Source organism: Drosophila takahashii, chromosome 3R (assembly GCF_030179915.1).
Source record: "Drosophila takahashii strain IR98-3 E-12201 chromosome 3R, DtakHiC1v2, whole genome shotgun sequence".
Classification (NCBI taxonomy): domain Eukaryota; kingdom Metazoa; phylum Arthropoda; class Insecta; order Diptera; family Drosophilidae; genus Drosophila; species Drosophila takahashii.
Genome location: NC_091681.1, coordinates 4,975,685 through 4,989,266, shown reverse-complemented (window position 1 = coordinate 4,989,266; position 13,582 = coordinate 4,975,685). Strand labels below are relative to the sequence as shown.

General features: G+C 37.9%; 2 protein-coding genes across 3 annotated transcripts; both read right to left on the bottom strand.

The window, feature by feature from the left end:
- Window positions 1–1,379: 1,379 nt before the first annotated feature.
- On the bottom strand, window positions 1,380–2,665 carry LOC138913418 (uncharacterized). 2 transcript variants are annotated; one of them, XM_070217120.1, is made up of 3 exons: window positions 2,333–2,665; window positions 1,583–2,281; window positions 1,380–1,478 (listed from the first exon to the last, which is right to left on the bottom strand). In XM_070217120.1, exons 1-3 carry the CDS (start codon window positions 2,579–2,581, stop codon window positions 1,446–1,448), a joined length of 981 nt encoding a protein of 326 aa, XP_070073221.1. In that variant the 5' UTR covers window positions 2,582–2,665; the 3' UTR covers window positions 1,380–1,445. The 2 variants fall into 2 exon arrangements, with proteins under 2 accessions (XP_070073221.1, XP_070073222.1); XM_070217121.1 differs by having other exon boundaries at window positions 1,583–2,252; window positions 2,333–2,663.
- A 1,955-nt stretch (window positions 2,666–4,620) lies between these two features.
- On the bottom strand, window positions 4,621–5,479 carry LOC138913472 (uncharacterized). The gene is made up of 2 exons (XM_070217297.1): window positions 4,824–5,479; window positions 4,621–4,719 (listed from the first exon to the last, which is right to left on the bottom strand). Exons 1-2 carry the CDS (start codon window positions 5,442–5,444, stop codon window positions 4,687–4,689), a joined length of 654 nt encoding a protein of 217 aa, XP_070073398.1. The 5' UTR covers window positions 5,445–5,479; the 3' UTR covers window positions 4,621–4,686.
- Between the last annotated feature and the right edge of the window lie 8,103 nt (window positions 5,480–13,582).

Sequence of the window (13,582 nt, the reverse complement as noted above, 5' to 3'; positions counted from 1 at the left end):
TCTATTTAATGACAAGTGTAATCATTTTTCGTCACAAATGTTGATATCAGAACTTTTGTATGTTGAAGGCGCGATCGTCACTAGTTCTTTACCTCGTTAAGAGGTGTTTTTATTTGATATCAGAAGTTTTTGTTTGCTTACATTTGCTCTCATAGGAGCTAATATATACATTTAAATTTAAATTGGTCATAAATCATAATTTTTAAATAATTGTATTTTAACAAATTAAGTTAAAAAGGCGTTGAAGTATTTCAAAATACCTTTTAAACGAGGTATGGCACATGTCTGTACCTTTAGTAGTGTAGAACTTACAAACTAACGAAATTTAGCCATTTTTAGCTTTTTTCCCGCTAAAGTAGCGGCTTTTTCCAAAAGTCGTAGCAAAAGATTCCTATATGGAACTCTTAAGTGCAAATTTACTGATTCCATGACCCTAAAATACAGTTCGGATACCCTCACACAAAATTCAATACTCAGGAAGCTTTAGTTGTTCGAGCTGGCAAAAGTGGCTATTTTCGTATAAAAATAACTTTTAAACGTGACTTTTTACAGTAATGTGTTATATACCAAAATTTAAGGAATCTCAAGGGCTATACAGTTTAAAGTTTTCAAGAAAATCGTTAGAGCCGTTTTTGAGAAAAATAAAAAAAAGCTAAAAAAAAAGTTTTACAAAATTGTCTTTTGTTCATATCTTTTTAATTATTACATTTACACAAATTGCATATAGAAGGCGTTTATAGCATTTAAAAATACCTTTCAAACAAGATGCAGCACAAGTCTGTAGCTTTAGTAGTATAGAAGTTACGGTTTTCTGAATTTTAGCTATTTATAGCTGTTTTCCCGCTAAACTAGCGAGTTTTTCCAAAAGTGGTAGAACAAAAGTTTTTTATATCAATGGGATGAACGTCATATTAAATTTTCAAAACTTAAGAAACATGTTTTGGACAAACTGACAAACTGACAAACTGACAAACAGAATTAAATTTTCATTTTGGGAAGAAGAAGGAAATCTTATTTTGGCTATAACTTTTGAACGGAGCGTCGGATTCTGACAAATGACCCCTCATTCGACGGGTATTTTCAAAAGGAATACAACTAAAACATTGCGAGGGGGCATTTATCCCCACCGGCCCCAACAGCTCCAAATTTCGAAATTTTCACTTTTTCACTTTCACCGCTCTCTCTCCCAAGCCAATTGATTTTCTTAAAGTCTTGGTATGCAATCCTTTAAGTTTTTGCAATACCTTTCGATTGGTGTATTACTCATTACGATCGGACTATCACAGCAGATTTTCAATTTTGCGGCTATATAATAGTAGTCGCCTTCGCACACTCTCCTGGTGCGCTTCGTCACTACATGGACTGCCGTCCATAGTGACTATGGTTAATGATTGGACAGTAAATATTTATTTATAAAAAATGCTGGTTAGTGGTACAGATTAAGCCTATTCCTTTTCATTGTCCGTATCGGTGGATTCCTGAAATTTAAGATAGTTAATTGTTAGTATTTAAAAAGAGATGGAAAATGCTAAAAAAGCGCCGGAGGCAAAAAAATTAAAAAAAAAAAAATCGCGCGATTAACATCGCGTTCAGGATTAAACAATTCGCCCATTGCTGAGAAAATTGCATGGAATCTTGAGGTGTGGTTTGGGTGCCTTTTCAAAAAAGTGAATCGCGCTAGGTACCCTTGGTAGTGCTCCGTTTTCCGGCCATAGTGGGGAATGTTCTCCTTTAGATCACGCCATAGTCTCTTTATTCGCTGTGTATTGGCTCCCGTTTCAGGGTCGACGAAGTTTACTGAGTGATTAACGGTCATGTGAGAGTAGTTCGCATCCTTTAAACCATTGTATGACTTCCAGCAGTCGGATATAATTCTGGTTCCATTGGCGATGTTGGCCTCTATAATTGGAAGGAGCGTTTCCTGGCTACGGTCCTCCACAGGCACCAAAAAAAAGTCACCGGTTTCTCTGCAAATTCCTCCGAAAACCCACTGTCCATCCACCACGCGACCGCAATTATACTTGCGCCGGCCAATTTTGGTTTCGTCAATTTCGACGGTTAAACCGTATCCACCTATTATTTGTTTTGCGTTCTTCTTCGTCCAGCTAAGATAAATTTCCCGAAGAAAATTACTCCAGTCAACCACCGTCTGTTGGGACCAGCCTAGTTCTTCCCGAAGGAATGAGATTGTTGAACCCTTCATTTCCCAAGCCACAAAATTACATTCCTGTTCAATACCAACGTGGGACTTGCTGAAGAATGTCCGTTTGATGGCGGATTCCTTACAAATATAATTTAAAGCAATATTTTTTTTAAATTAAACAATTGTTACCTTAAAGGAGCATTGAACTTTTCTTAATTTTCGTTTCTGTTGATGATTACTTATCATCCTGCGGCACCTCCAAAATGGCGTACTAATCGGTCTCTTCGCATTGAAAGACAATGTTGCGGGCTTACTGCAGTTGGGACAGTCCTTGCTCTTTAGAACAACTCCATGTCTCTGCAGAAATGCAAACACTTCTTCTTCGTCCATGGCAAGAAAGTCTTTATAAGAAATAGTGCACCCGTTGCAGGAATCCATAGTAAACAAAAATCAAAAGTGCCATTTCTGATTAAGCAAAAAAAGCCTACTTGTTTTTTATAGCAAACCCATAAATTCCTAGAAAATGCTCATTGTTTTTATAGCAAAATGACACAAAACACCTCAAAATCCTACTTTGTTTTTATAGCAAAACACGCAACTTTGAAATGCAATTACAAGAGAACCATGCATTTCCGCAAATAATCTTCTGCACGTAAATTCCTAAGAAATCGCGGTCCATCGAGGGTAATTTTTTCGCGGTTTTTGGTGCTCAGGCCGCTCTTCTAGACTATTACCCAAAAGATTCCTATATGGAACTCTTAAGTGCAAATTTACTGATTCCATGACCCTAAAATACAGTTGTGAGGATATACACAAAATTCAATACTCAGGGAGCGTTAGTAGTTCGAGCTTGCAAAAGTGGCTATTTTCGTATCAAATAAAAACACCTCTTAACGAGGTAAAGAACTAGTGACGATCGCGCCTTCAACATACAAAAGTTCTGATATCAACATTTGTGACGAAAAATTATTACACTCGTCATTAAATAGACTTTCTAATATTTTCTCATTCGGCCCGCCCTAGCAGACTATTCCAGCCTTTTTCCCTTCACAGGCATTTTCTATTGCAGCGTGCCGAATGAGAAAATATTAGAAAGTCTATTTAATGACAAGTGTAATCATTTTTCGTCACAAATGTTGATATCAGAACTTTTGTATGTTGAAGGCGCGATCGTCACTAGTTCTTTACCTCGTTAAGAGGTGTTTTTATTTGATATCAGAAGTTTTTGTTTGCTTACATTTGCTCTCATAGGAGCTAATATATACATTTAAATTTAAATTGGTCATAAATCATAATTTTTAAATAATTGTATTTTAACAAATTAAGTTAAAAAGGCGTTGAAGTATTTCAAAATACCTTTTAAACGAGGTATGGCACATGTCTGTACCTTTAGTAGTGTAGAACTTACAAACTAACGAAATTTAGCCATTTTTAGCTTTTTTCCCGCTAAAGTAGCGGCTTTTTCCAAAAGTCGTAGAGCAAAAGATTCCTATATGGAACTCTTAAGTGCAAATTTACTGATTCCATGACCCTAAAATACAGTTCGGATACCCTCACACAAAATTCAATACTCAGGAAGCTTTAGTTGTTCGAGCTGGCAAAAGTGGCTATTTTCGTATAAAAATAACTTTTAAACGTGACTTTTTACAGTAATGTGTTATATACCAAAATTTAAGGAATCTCAAGGGCTATACAGTTTAAAGTTTTCAAGAAAATCGTTAGAGCCGTTTTTGAGAAAAATAAAAAAAAGCTAAAAAAAAAGTTTTACAAAATTGTCTTTTGTTCATATCTTTTTAATTATTACATTTACACAAATTGCATATAGAAGGCGTTTATAGCATTTAAAAATACCTTTCAAACAAGATGCAGCACAAGTCTGTAGCTTTAGTAGTATAGAAGTTACGGTTTTCTGAATTTTAGCTATTTATAGCTGTTTTCCCGCTAAACTAGCGAGTTTTTCCAAAAGTGGTAGAACAAAAGTTTTTTATATCAATGGGATGAACGTCATATTAAATTTTCAAAACTTAAGAAACATGTTTTGGACAAACTGACAAACTGACAAACTGACAAACAGAATTAAATTTTCATTTTGGGAAGAAGAAGGAAATCTTATTTTGGCTATAACTTTTGAACGGAGCGTCGGATTCTGACAAATGACCCCTCATTCGACGGGTATTTTCAAAAGGAATACAACTAAAACATTGCGAGGGGGCATTTATCCCCACCGGCCCCAACAGCTCCAAATTTCGAAATTTTCACTTTTTCACTTTCACCGCTCTCTCTCCCAAGCCAATTGATTTTCTTAAAGTCTTGGTATGCAATCCTTTAAGTTTTTGCAATACCTTTCGATTGGTGTATTACTCATTACGATCGGACTATCACAGCAGATTTTCAATTTTGCGGCTATATAATAGTAGTCGCCTTCGCACACTCTCCTGGTGCGCTTCGTCACTACATGGACTGCCGTCCATAGTGACTATGGTTAATGATTGGACAGTAAATATTTATTTATAAAAAATGCTGGTTAGTGGTACAGATTAAGCCTATTCCTTTTCATTGTCCGTATCGGTGGATTCCTGAAATTTAAGATAGTTAATTGTTAGTATTTAAAAAGAGATGGAAAATGCTAAAAAAGCGCCGGAGGCAAAAAAATTAAAAAAAAAAAAATCGCGCGATTAACATCGCGTTCAGGATTAAACAATTCGCCCATTGCTGAGAAAATTGCATGGAATCTTGAGGTGTGGTTTGGGTGCCTTTTCAAAAAAGTGAATCGCGCTAGGTACCCTTGGTAGTGCTCCGTTTTCCGGCCATAGTGGGGAATGTTCTCCTTTAGATCACGCCATAGTCTCTTTATTCGCTGTGTATTGGCTCCCGTTTCAGGGTCGACGAAGTTTACTGAGTGATTAACGGTCATGTGAGAGTAGTTCGCATCCTTTAAACCATTGTATGACTTCCAGCAGTCGGATATAATTCTGGTTCCATTGGCGATGTTGGCCTCTATAATTGGAAGGAGCGTTTCCTGGCTACGGTCCTCCACAGGCACCAAAAAAAAGTCACCGGTTTCTCTGCAAATTCCTCCGAAAACCCACTGTCCATCCACCACGCGACCGCAATTATACTTGCGCCGGCCAATTTTGGTTTCGTCAATTTCGACGGTTAAACCGTATCCACCTATTATTTGTTTTGCGTTCTTCTTCGTCCAGCTAAGATAAATTTCCCGAAGAAAATTACTCCAGTCAACCACCGTCTGTTGGGACCAGCCTAGTTCTTCCCGAAGGAATGAGATTGTTGAACCCTTCATTTCCCAAGCCACAAAATTACATTCCTGTTCAATACCAACGTGGGACTTGCTGAAGAATGTCCGTTTGATGGCGGATTCCTTATTTATTTATTTATTTATTTATTTAGTTGGTTAACAATTATCTGCTAACATATGCTTGACTAGGGATACACTAACTTATTACAATTCTAACGATTCGAGGTGACTTAAAATATTAGACGGAAGAGTGCTGATAGGTAATTCAAAAGATAAAATGTTGTATAGGCTATTGTAGTTGTTACATAGTGCGCGAAAAGGTTCATGTTGGGCATAATTAGACCTACACAAAGGTAAGCGCAAAGGACGGAATGAACGAGTAAATCTAGATGGGACGTTTAATTGTATATAGGAAAGGAGTGATTCAGAATCAACGAGACCCAAAAGAAGCTTATGGACAAACATTATGGCATTGCAAACTCTACGGTGTTGTAAAGACGGCAAGTCGATTAATTTAAGTCTGGCTCGATAAGATGGAAGTAGTCTGCCAGAATCCCATCCAAGATTACGCAGTGCAAAGATCAGAAACTGCTTTTGTACCGATTCGATAATGTTCTGGGGCTCCTTATATTGCGGGCTCCACACACAGGAACAGTATTCCAGAATAGGACGTACTAAAGCTACATACAGTGTTTTGGTAGTGTACGGGTCGTCAAATTCTTTGGACCATCGCTTTATGAAAGCTAACACACCCTTGGCTTTGTTTGCCGTTGCAGTAATATGGCTATTGAAGCATAGTTTATGGTCAAAAAGGACTCCAAGGTCGTTTGAGGTGGTAATGCGGTCAAGGTTGTGATTGCCAAGGCTGTAGGAGACAAGATGTGGGGAGGAACGGTGGAAAGTCATAAGCTTGCACTTTGCATGGTTTAGGAAAAGGAGATTACTGACACACCACTTATGAAATTCGTTAAGGTCAAATTGAAGGTGAGAATGAAGGTACCAATCGGAATAGGAGAAACAAATTTTGACGTCATCGGCGTACATAAAAATAGACGAGTATGAAATAACTTGAGGTAGGTCGTTTATAAAAAGAATAAAAAGTAACGGTCCAAGGTGGCTACCTTGAGGGACACCAGAAGTGACATCCACAGTGTGAGATAGCTCATTCATAAAGAGAACTCGTTGGGTGCGATTTGTTAAGTACGACTCTATCCATTTTAGAAGGTTATTTGGGAATCCCAAATAAGAAAGTTTAAGCAGAAGCAGTGAATGGTTTACCGAGTCGAAAGCCTTGCTAAAATCAGTGAATATAACGTCGGTTTGTAGACGGTGCAGGAAACCTTGATTAATCAAGTGAGAGAACTCAAGGAGATTGGTCGTCGTTGATCGATGCCTAATAAACCCATGCTGAGAAGGAGATATTAAGGAACTGCAGAGATGTTGTAATTGAAGAGTGATAAGATGTTCCAGAAGTTTAGGAATGGCTGATAGTTTGGCAATGCCACGGTAATTTTCGATGTCCACTCGAGAACCTTTTTTATGAAGAGGAATTATATAAGACTCATTCCAGATCCTAGGTAGGCAGGTCAAAGAGACTGATAAGTTAAAAAGAAGTGTAATTGGATATAACAGATTTTGGGCACAGTGTTTTAAAATGCAGCTTGGCACCTTATCAGGGCCAGCTGAGTATGAAATGTCAATAGAGGACATTCCTTCCAGAACGACACTCTCTGTGAAAGGGGGTAAAAATATGTTATTAGCATGCGGAATGTAATAGGGATACGGTGTTGAGGTGTTGTAGGGTCTAGAAGAATAAGTAGACTGGAAAAAAGATGCAAATAAGTTGGAAATCTCGGGAGCAGAGTTTTCTGTCTTATTGAGATAGCGAAGTGACGGGGGAAAAGCATTAGATTTTCGCTTGGAGTTAACGAAGGAGAAAAATTGTTTTGGATTAGTGCGAAAGTTATCTTTACACTGTGATAGGTATAGATTATAGGATTGACTGTTTTCAGTAAGGAATTGGGAGCGGATGGTGGAGTAACGGGCAAAGTCGAGTAGAGAGCCGGATTTTTGATATTTTTTATAAAGCCTAGATTTTTTGTTTTTTAGGTACGAGAGATGTTTGGAAGACCACGGGGGCTTGGAAGAAGGGGATATATCCAGTGTTGGGACAAAAGCATCCAAGGCCGGATAAATGGAGTTGTAAAATTGTAGGACGGCGGAGTCCATATCTTGGATTTCTAATAGAAATGACCAGTCAATCCTCGAAAGGTATATATTAAGGCCAGTGTAATCTGTTTTCCGAAAACATTTGATCGGACAGGGGGCTAGTGCAGTCGATTTGTAAGATTGGTTTAAAAGCTCAACAGATATAGATAGAGTGGGGTGATAAGGATCTTCAGGAAGGGAAATTGCATTGACTCTAGAAACTGTTGCAAGAGCGGCATCACCTACAAACATGAGGTCCAAAAGTCTATTGCGATTATTTTTAACTGAGTTGATTTGACCTAAGGGCAAGTCAGTTAACCCATCGATAAAATCATGACAATTGTTAGGTAGCAAAAGATTAGAGTCATCACAGGGAATCCAGGAAATATGTGGGAGGTTAAAGTCACCCATCACAATTATTTGGTCAGCTTGACCCACGGCAGACATCACAAACTGAATGGCAGATAGGTGGTTTAAATATACTGAGGAATCTGACGTTGGGGGAATATATGAGCAGGTCAAAAAGATAAAAGTCGAGCCAATGCAAACTTTTACAGCCACGAATTCAATACCAGTCTCGTTAGCAACAGGAAACAACTCAGAGGAGAAATTGTTGTTTACCGCGATAAGGACACCACCAGCAAAGGAAGAACGATCCGTTCTATAAGTAGAGAACTTATGAACAAAGATTTCATGGTCGGAAACGGAAGAGTTAAGCCAGGTTTCGGTAAAAGCGATGGCATCAAAGTCAAATGACGCGCTGTTAGTGTGAATTTGGTTAAGTTTACCCAAAAGACTGCGTACGTTTTGATAAATGACGGTAAAAAAGCAACTTAGTTTTTTGAACCGGTAATCTTAGGTGCCTGGGTCGAGTCTTTAGGCAGAAATTCATGAACAATAGTGTCATTAGGCCATAATGCAGGATTCAAAGCTTCTGATAGGAGACTGTCGGGAAGGAAAATTTTAAATGAGGAAATTTTACGCGTGTGATTAAAATTAAATTTGTTAATTATAAAATTATCAGGAGTAGCTTTTAACTTGGAGCATAGATGATTTTTGACGGCTCCCGGCGTAGTATCAGGTGACAAGCGGGACACAAATATTGCTTTCCGAAGTTTGACTGAGCGCAATGGTAATTCAGATGGGCGAGGAACAGATGTTAGCGGCAGTTCATCGGGATTGGGAACATTTGCGGTAGCGCTGGTGTTGCCAGCAGATCCCGACGGTCGGCAAGGTGAGAATTCCATAAGCGGTCGTGGTGCGGAAGTTAAGGTGCCAGGACCGACATCTGTAACTTCAGTATGTAGGGAAGTTGAATCCAGTAGAGTGCGATCGGCGTCAGCGGAATCAGGAACATTAGCAGTAGTAGCTGTAGCTGGGTCATCATTGTTTGAGGCATTGGGTAAGGCTGGTACAGGTGTATTGATGGAGATCGATGTAGCAGAGATGTTCAACGGCGAACGAGGTACAGAGAGCAGTGCATTATCGGCAATAAGTTCGGCATTGGGTTGAATATTTCCTCTGGGAGATTCACTTATAAGTTTGAGGCCCAGAAATGAAGATTCGACGGAACAAAATATGTCAGAGAGGACATTAAGTTGAGTCCGAACCTTTTGGAACCCAGATCTCGTTTGCCTCATGAAAGTTCTCATTTCCATGGTAATGCTTAGGCATGAAGTACAAGTCCAGTAAAATTGCCTATGTTTCCCAACAATATGGCCAATTCTACCATTATGACCGCCACCGCCACATTTAACATGTGAGCAGTTATCACACAGCCAGCACATTAAGTAGTTATCACCAGAGATGGTGCCGCTAAATTCGCATTTCTTGGCGCAGCAAATCAAAGACATTTTTGTGTAGTTGAAGAGTAGTTGAAAATTGATAAGAGAAAAAGCGGCGAGATCGGATAAGAGAGCAGTAGAGCGATAAGTCCAGCGGCGGTTTATCCAACGAAGAGGGACGCAGAGAGGAGACAGCGGGAGAGCGTGATATGCAGGCGATGTTCTGAGCGCGGTTTCGTACTCGAGAAATGCTAGCTATGTAACGGAAAGCTGCAACGCTGAGCGAACCGTAAACGAGAGCGTTGCGGGTGAGACGATAAAGCCAAACAACAACAACACTTATAGGATTGACAAAAGGTTGAAGCACTTGTTTTAATTTGTTAAAATTTAACAATAAAGTCACTGTCTTTACAAAGTTGGCTTTTCACAGTGAAGCGGCGTATCGAAAGTGATAAGATATTCCAAGTTGGGTTATGAAGATAGACTTAATTCAACGATAGGCTAAACGTTTTCGGGAGCGATTGAAAAGCACGACCGTCTTCAGCGAAGTTTGTTTACATAGTTTACAAATATAATTTAAAGCAATATTTTTTTTAAATTAAACAATTGTTACCTTAAAGGAGCATTGAACTTTTCTTAATTTTCGTTTCTGTTGATGATTACTTATCATCCTGCGGCACCTCCAAAATGGCGTACTAATCGGTCTCTTCGCATTGAAAGACAATGTTGCGGGCTTACTGCAGTTGGGACAGTCCTTGCTCTTTAGAACAACTCCATGTCTCTGCAGAAATGCAAACACTTCTTCTTCGTCCATGGCAAGAAAGTCTTTATAAGAAATAGTGCACCCGTTGCAGGAATCCATAGTAAACAAAAATCAAAAGTGCCATTTCTGATTAAGCAAAAAAAGCCTACTTGTTTTTTATAGCAAACCCATAAATTCCTAGAAAATGCTCATTGTTTTTATAGCAAAATGACACAAAACACCTCAAAATCCTACTTTGTTTTTATAGCAAAACACGCAACTTTGAAATGCAATTACAAGAGAACCATGCATTTCCGCAAATAATCTTCTGCACGTAAATTCCTAAGAAATCGCGGTCCATCGAGGGTAATTTTTTCGCGGTTTTTGGTGCTCAGGCCGCTCTTCTAGACTATTACCCAAAAGATTCCTATATGGAACTCTTAAGTGCAAATTTACTGATTCCATGACCCTAAAATACAGTTGTGAGGATATACACAAAATTCAATACTCAGGGAGCGTTAGTAGTTCGAGCTTGCAAAAGTGGCTATTTTCGTATCAAATAAAAACACCTCTTAACGAGGTAAAGAACTAGTGACGATCGCGCCTTCAACATACAAAAGTTCTGATATCAACATTTGTGACGAAAAATTATTACACTCGTCATTAAATAGACTTTCTAATATTTTCTCATTCGGCCCGCCCTAGCAGACTATTCCAGCCTTTTTCCCTTCACAGGCATTTTCTATTGCAGCGTGCCGAATGAGAAAATATTAGAAAGTCTATTTAATGACAAGTGTAATCATTTTTCGTCACAAATGTTGATATCAGAACTTTTGTATGTTGAAGGCGCGATCGTCACTAGTTCTTTACCTCGTTAAGAGGTGTTTTTATTTGATATCAGAAGTTTTTGTTTGCTTACATTTGCTCTCATAGGAGCTAATATATAGGGGAGAGTGGGGGAATTTCGTCACAGGGGCAATTTCGTCACCTGCAATATCTCGGAATCCATAAGTCGTAAAAATATATAATTTTTTTGTTTTAGTCCTTCAAGACGGCCAGACACAACCAATGCATTTGTTTTGCACAGAAGTCCAAGATAATTAAGCTATAATATTAAATGTGTTTTAACAGTTCAAAAGCTACATTTAGTTCTCGACGAAATTTTTTCTGTATGCCACAATTCAAAAGGAATAAGATACACGATTTTTTATATAATACACAGTGCTATAATGTGCATTTCTGCGTCAGTGATTTTTAACTTCGCGCCTAATTTCGCAAGAAAAATAATTATTTCTAAAAAAGTACGGTCTGGGGAAATTTCGCCACCCTACGCTGAGGGTAAATTCGCACCTATTTTAAATACATATTTTTATATTTGACGAGCTGGCTAACGAACAGACTACCAGCAGCAGCAACAAATATAGGACGTCAACAAAAATGGTACACTTGATCAGTGTAGCATATTTTCAGGCGTTAAACTCCCTACATTTTTCAGGTGACGAAATTTCCCCAGTTGTGTGGTGATTTTACCCCCCTGTGTGGTGAGATTGCCCCAGTATATTGGTTTTACATTTTATTTTTTTATAAATCACCAAGCTAATTAAAAAAATAGGGGAATGTCACATTTTAAAGCTTGGTGCTAACCGCATTCAACAATAAAAATAGAAATATGATAACGTGTCTCAAGATGGACAAAAAATAGCTTTGAAAAAATGCTGACGAAATTCCCCCACTCTCCCCTACATTTAAATTTAAATTGGTCATAAATCATAATTTTTAAATAATTGTATTTTAACAAATTAAGTTAAAAAGGCGTTGAAGTATTTCAAAATACCTTTTAAACGAGGTATGGCACATGTCTGTACCTTTAGTAGTGTAGAACTTACAAACTAACGAAATTTAGCCATTTTTAGCTTTTTTCCCGCTAAAGTAGCGGCTTTTTCCAAAAGTCGTAGAGCAAAAGATTCCTATATGGAACTCTTAAGTGCAAATTTACTGATTCCATGACCCTAAAATACAGTTCGGATACCCTCACACAAAATTCAATACTCAGGAAGCTTTAGTTGTTCGAGCTGGCAAAAGTGGCTATTTTCGTATAAAAATAACTTTTAAACGTGACTTTTTACAGTAATGTGTTATATACCAAAATTTAAGGAATCTCAAGGGCTATACAGTTTAAAGTTTTCAAGAAAATCGTTAGAGCCGTTTTTGAGAAAAATAAAAAAAAGCTAAAAAAAAAGTTTTACAAAATTGTCTTTTGTTCATATCTTTTTAATTATTACATTTACACAAATTGCATATAGAAGGCGTTTATAGCATTTAAAAATACCTTTCAAACAAGATGCAGCACAAGTCTGTAGCTTTAGTAGTATAGAAGTTACGGTTTTCTGAATTTTAGCTATTTATAGCTGTTTTCCCGCTAAACTAGCGAGCTTTTCCAAAAGTGGTAGAACAAAAGTTTTTTATATCAATGGGATGAACGTCATATTAAATTTTCAAAACTTAAGAAACATGTTTTGGACAAACTGACAAACTGACAAACTGACAAACTGACAAACAGAATTAAATTTTCATTTTGGGAAGAAGAAGGAAATCTTATTTTGGCTATAACTTTTGAACGGAGCGTCGGATTCTGACAAATGACCCCTCATTCGACGGGTATTTTCAAAAGGAATACAACTAAAACATTGCGATGGGGCATTTATCCCCACCGGCCCCAACAGCTCCAAATTTCGAAATTTTCACTTTTTCACTTTCACCGCTCTCTCTCCCAAGCCAATTGATTTTCTTAAAGTCTTGGTATGCAATCCTTTAAGTTTTTGCAATACCTTTCGATTGGTGTATTACTCATTACGATCGGACTATCACAGCAGATTTTCAATTTTGCGGCTATCACTATGGACGGCAGTCCATGTAGTGACGAAGCGCACCAGGAGAGTGTGCGAAGGCGACTACTATTATATAGCCGCAAAATTGAAAATCTGCTGTGATAGTCCGATCGTAATGAGTAATACACCAATCGAAAGGTATTGCAAAAACTTAAAGGATTGCATACCAAGACTTTAAGAAAATCAATTGGCTTGGGAGAGAGAGCGGTGAAAGTGAAAAAGTGAAAATTTCGAAATTTGGAGCTGTTGGGGCCGGTGGGGATAAATGCCCCCTCGCAATGTTTTAGTTGTATTCCTTTTGAAAATACCCGTCGAATGAGGGGTCATTTGTCAGAATCCGACGCTCCGTTCAAAAGTTATAGCCAAAATAAGATTTCCTTCTTCTTCCCAAAATGAAAATTTAATTCTGTTTGTCAGTTTGTCAGTTTGTCAGTTTGTCAGTTTGTCCAAAACATGTTTCTTAAGTTTTGAAAATGTAATATGACGTTCATCCCATTGATATAAAAAACTTTTGTTCTACCACTTTTGGAAAAACTCGCTAGTTTAGCGGGAAAACAGCTA

Excerpts from the sequence above, each read along its gene's own strand:
- LOC138913472 (XM_070217297.1), bottom strand. The coding sequence starts at position 5,444 with ATGAAGGGTTCAACAATCTCATTCCTTCGGGAAGAACTAGGCTGGTCC. Across the intron at positions 4,720-4,823 it reads TGTTTAATCCTGAACGCGAT|GAATCCACCGATACGGACAA; the intron begins GTTAATCGCGCG and ends CTTAAATTTCAG.
- LOC138913418 (XM_070217120.1), bottom strand. The coding sequence starts at position 2,581 with ATGGATTCCTGCAACGGGTGCACTATTTCTTATAAAGACTTTCTTGCC. Across the intron at positions 2,282-2,332 it reads AAGTTCAATGCTCCTTTAAG|GAATCCGCCATCAAACGGAC; the intron begins GTAACAATTGTT and ends TATATTTGTAAG. Across the intron at positions 1,479-1,582 it reads TGTTTAATCCTGAACGCGAT|GAATCCACCGATACGGACAA; the intron begins GTTAATCGCGCG and ends CTTAAATTTCAG.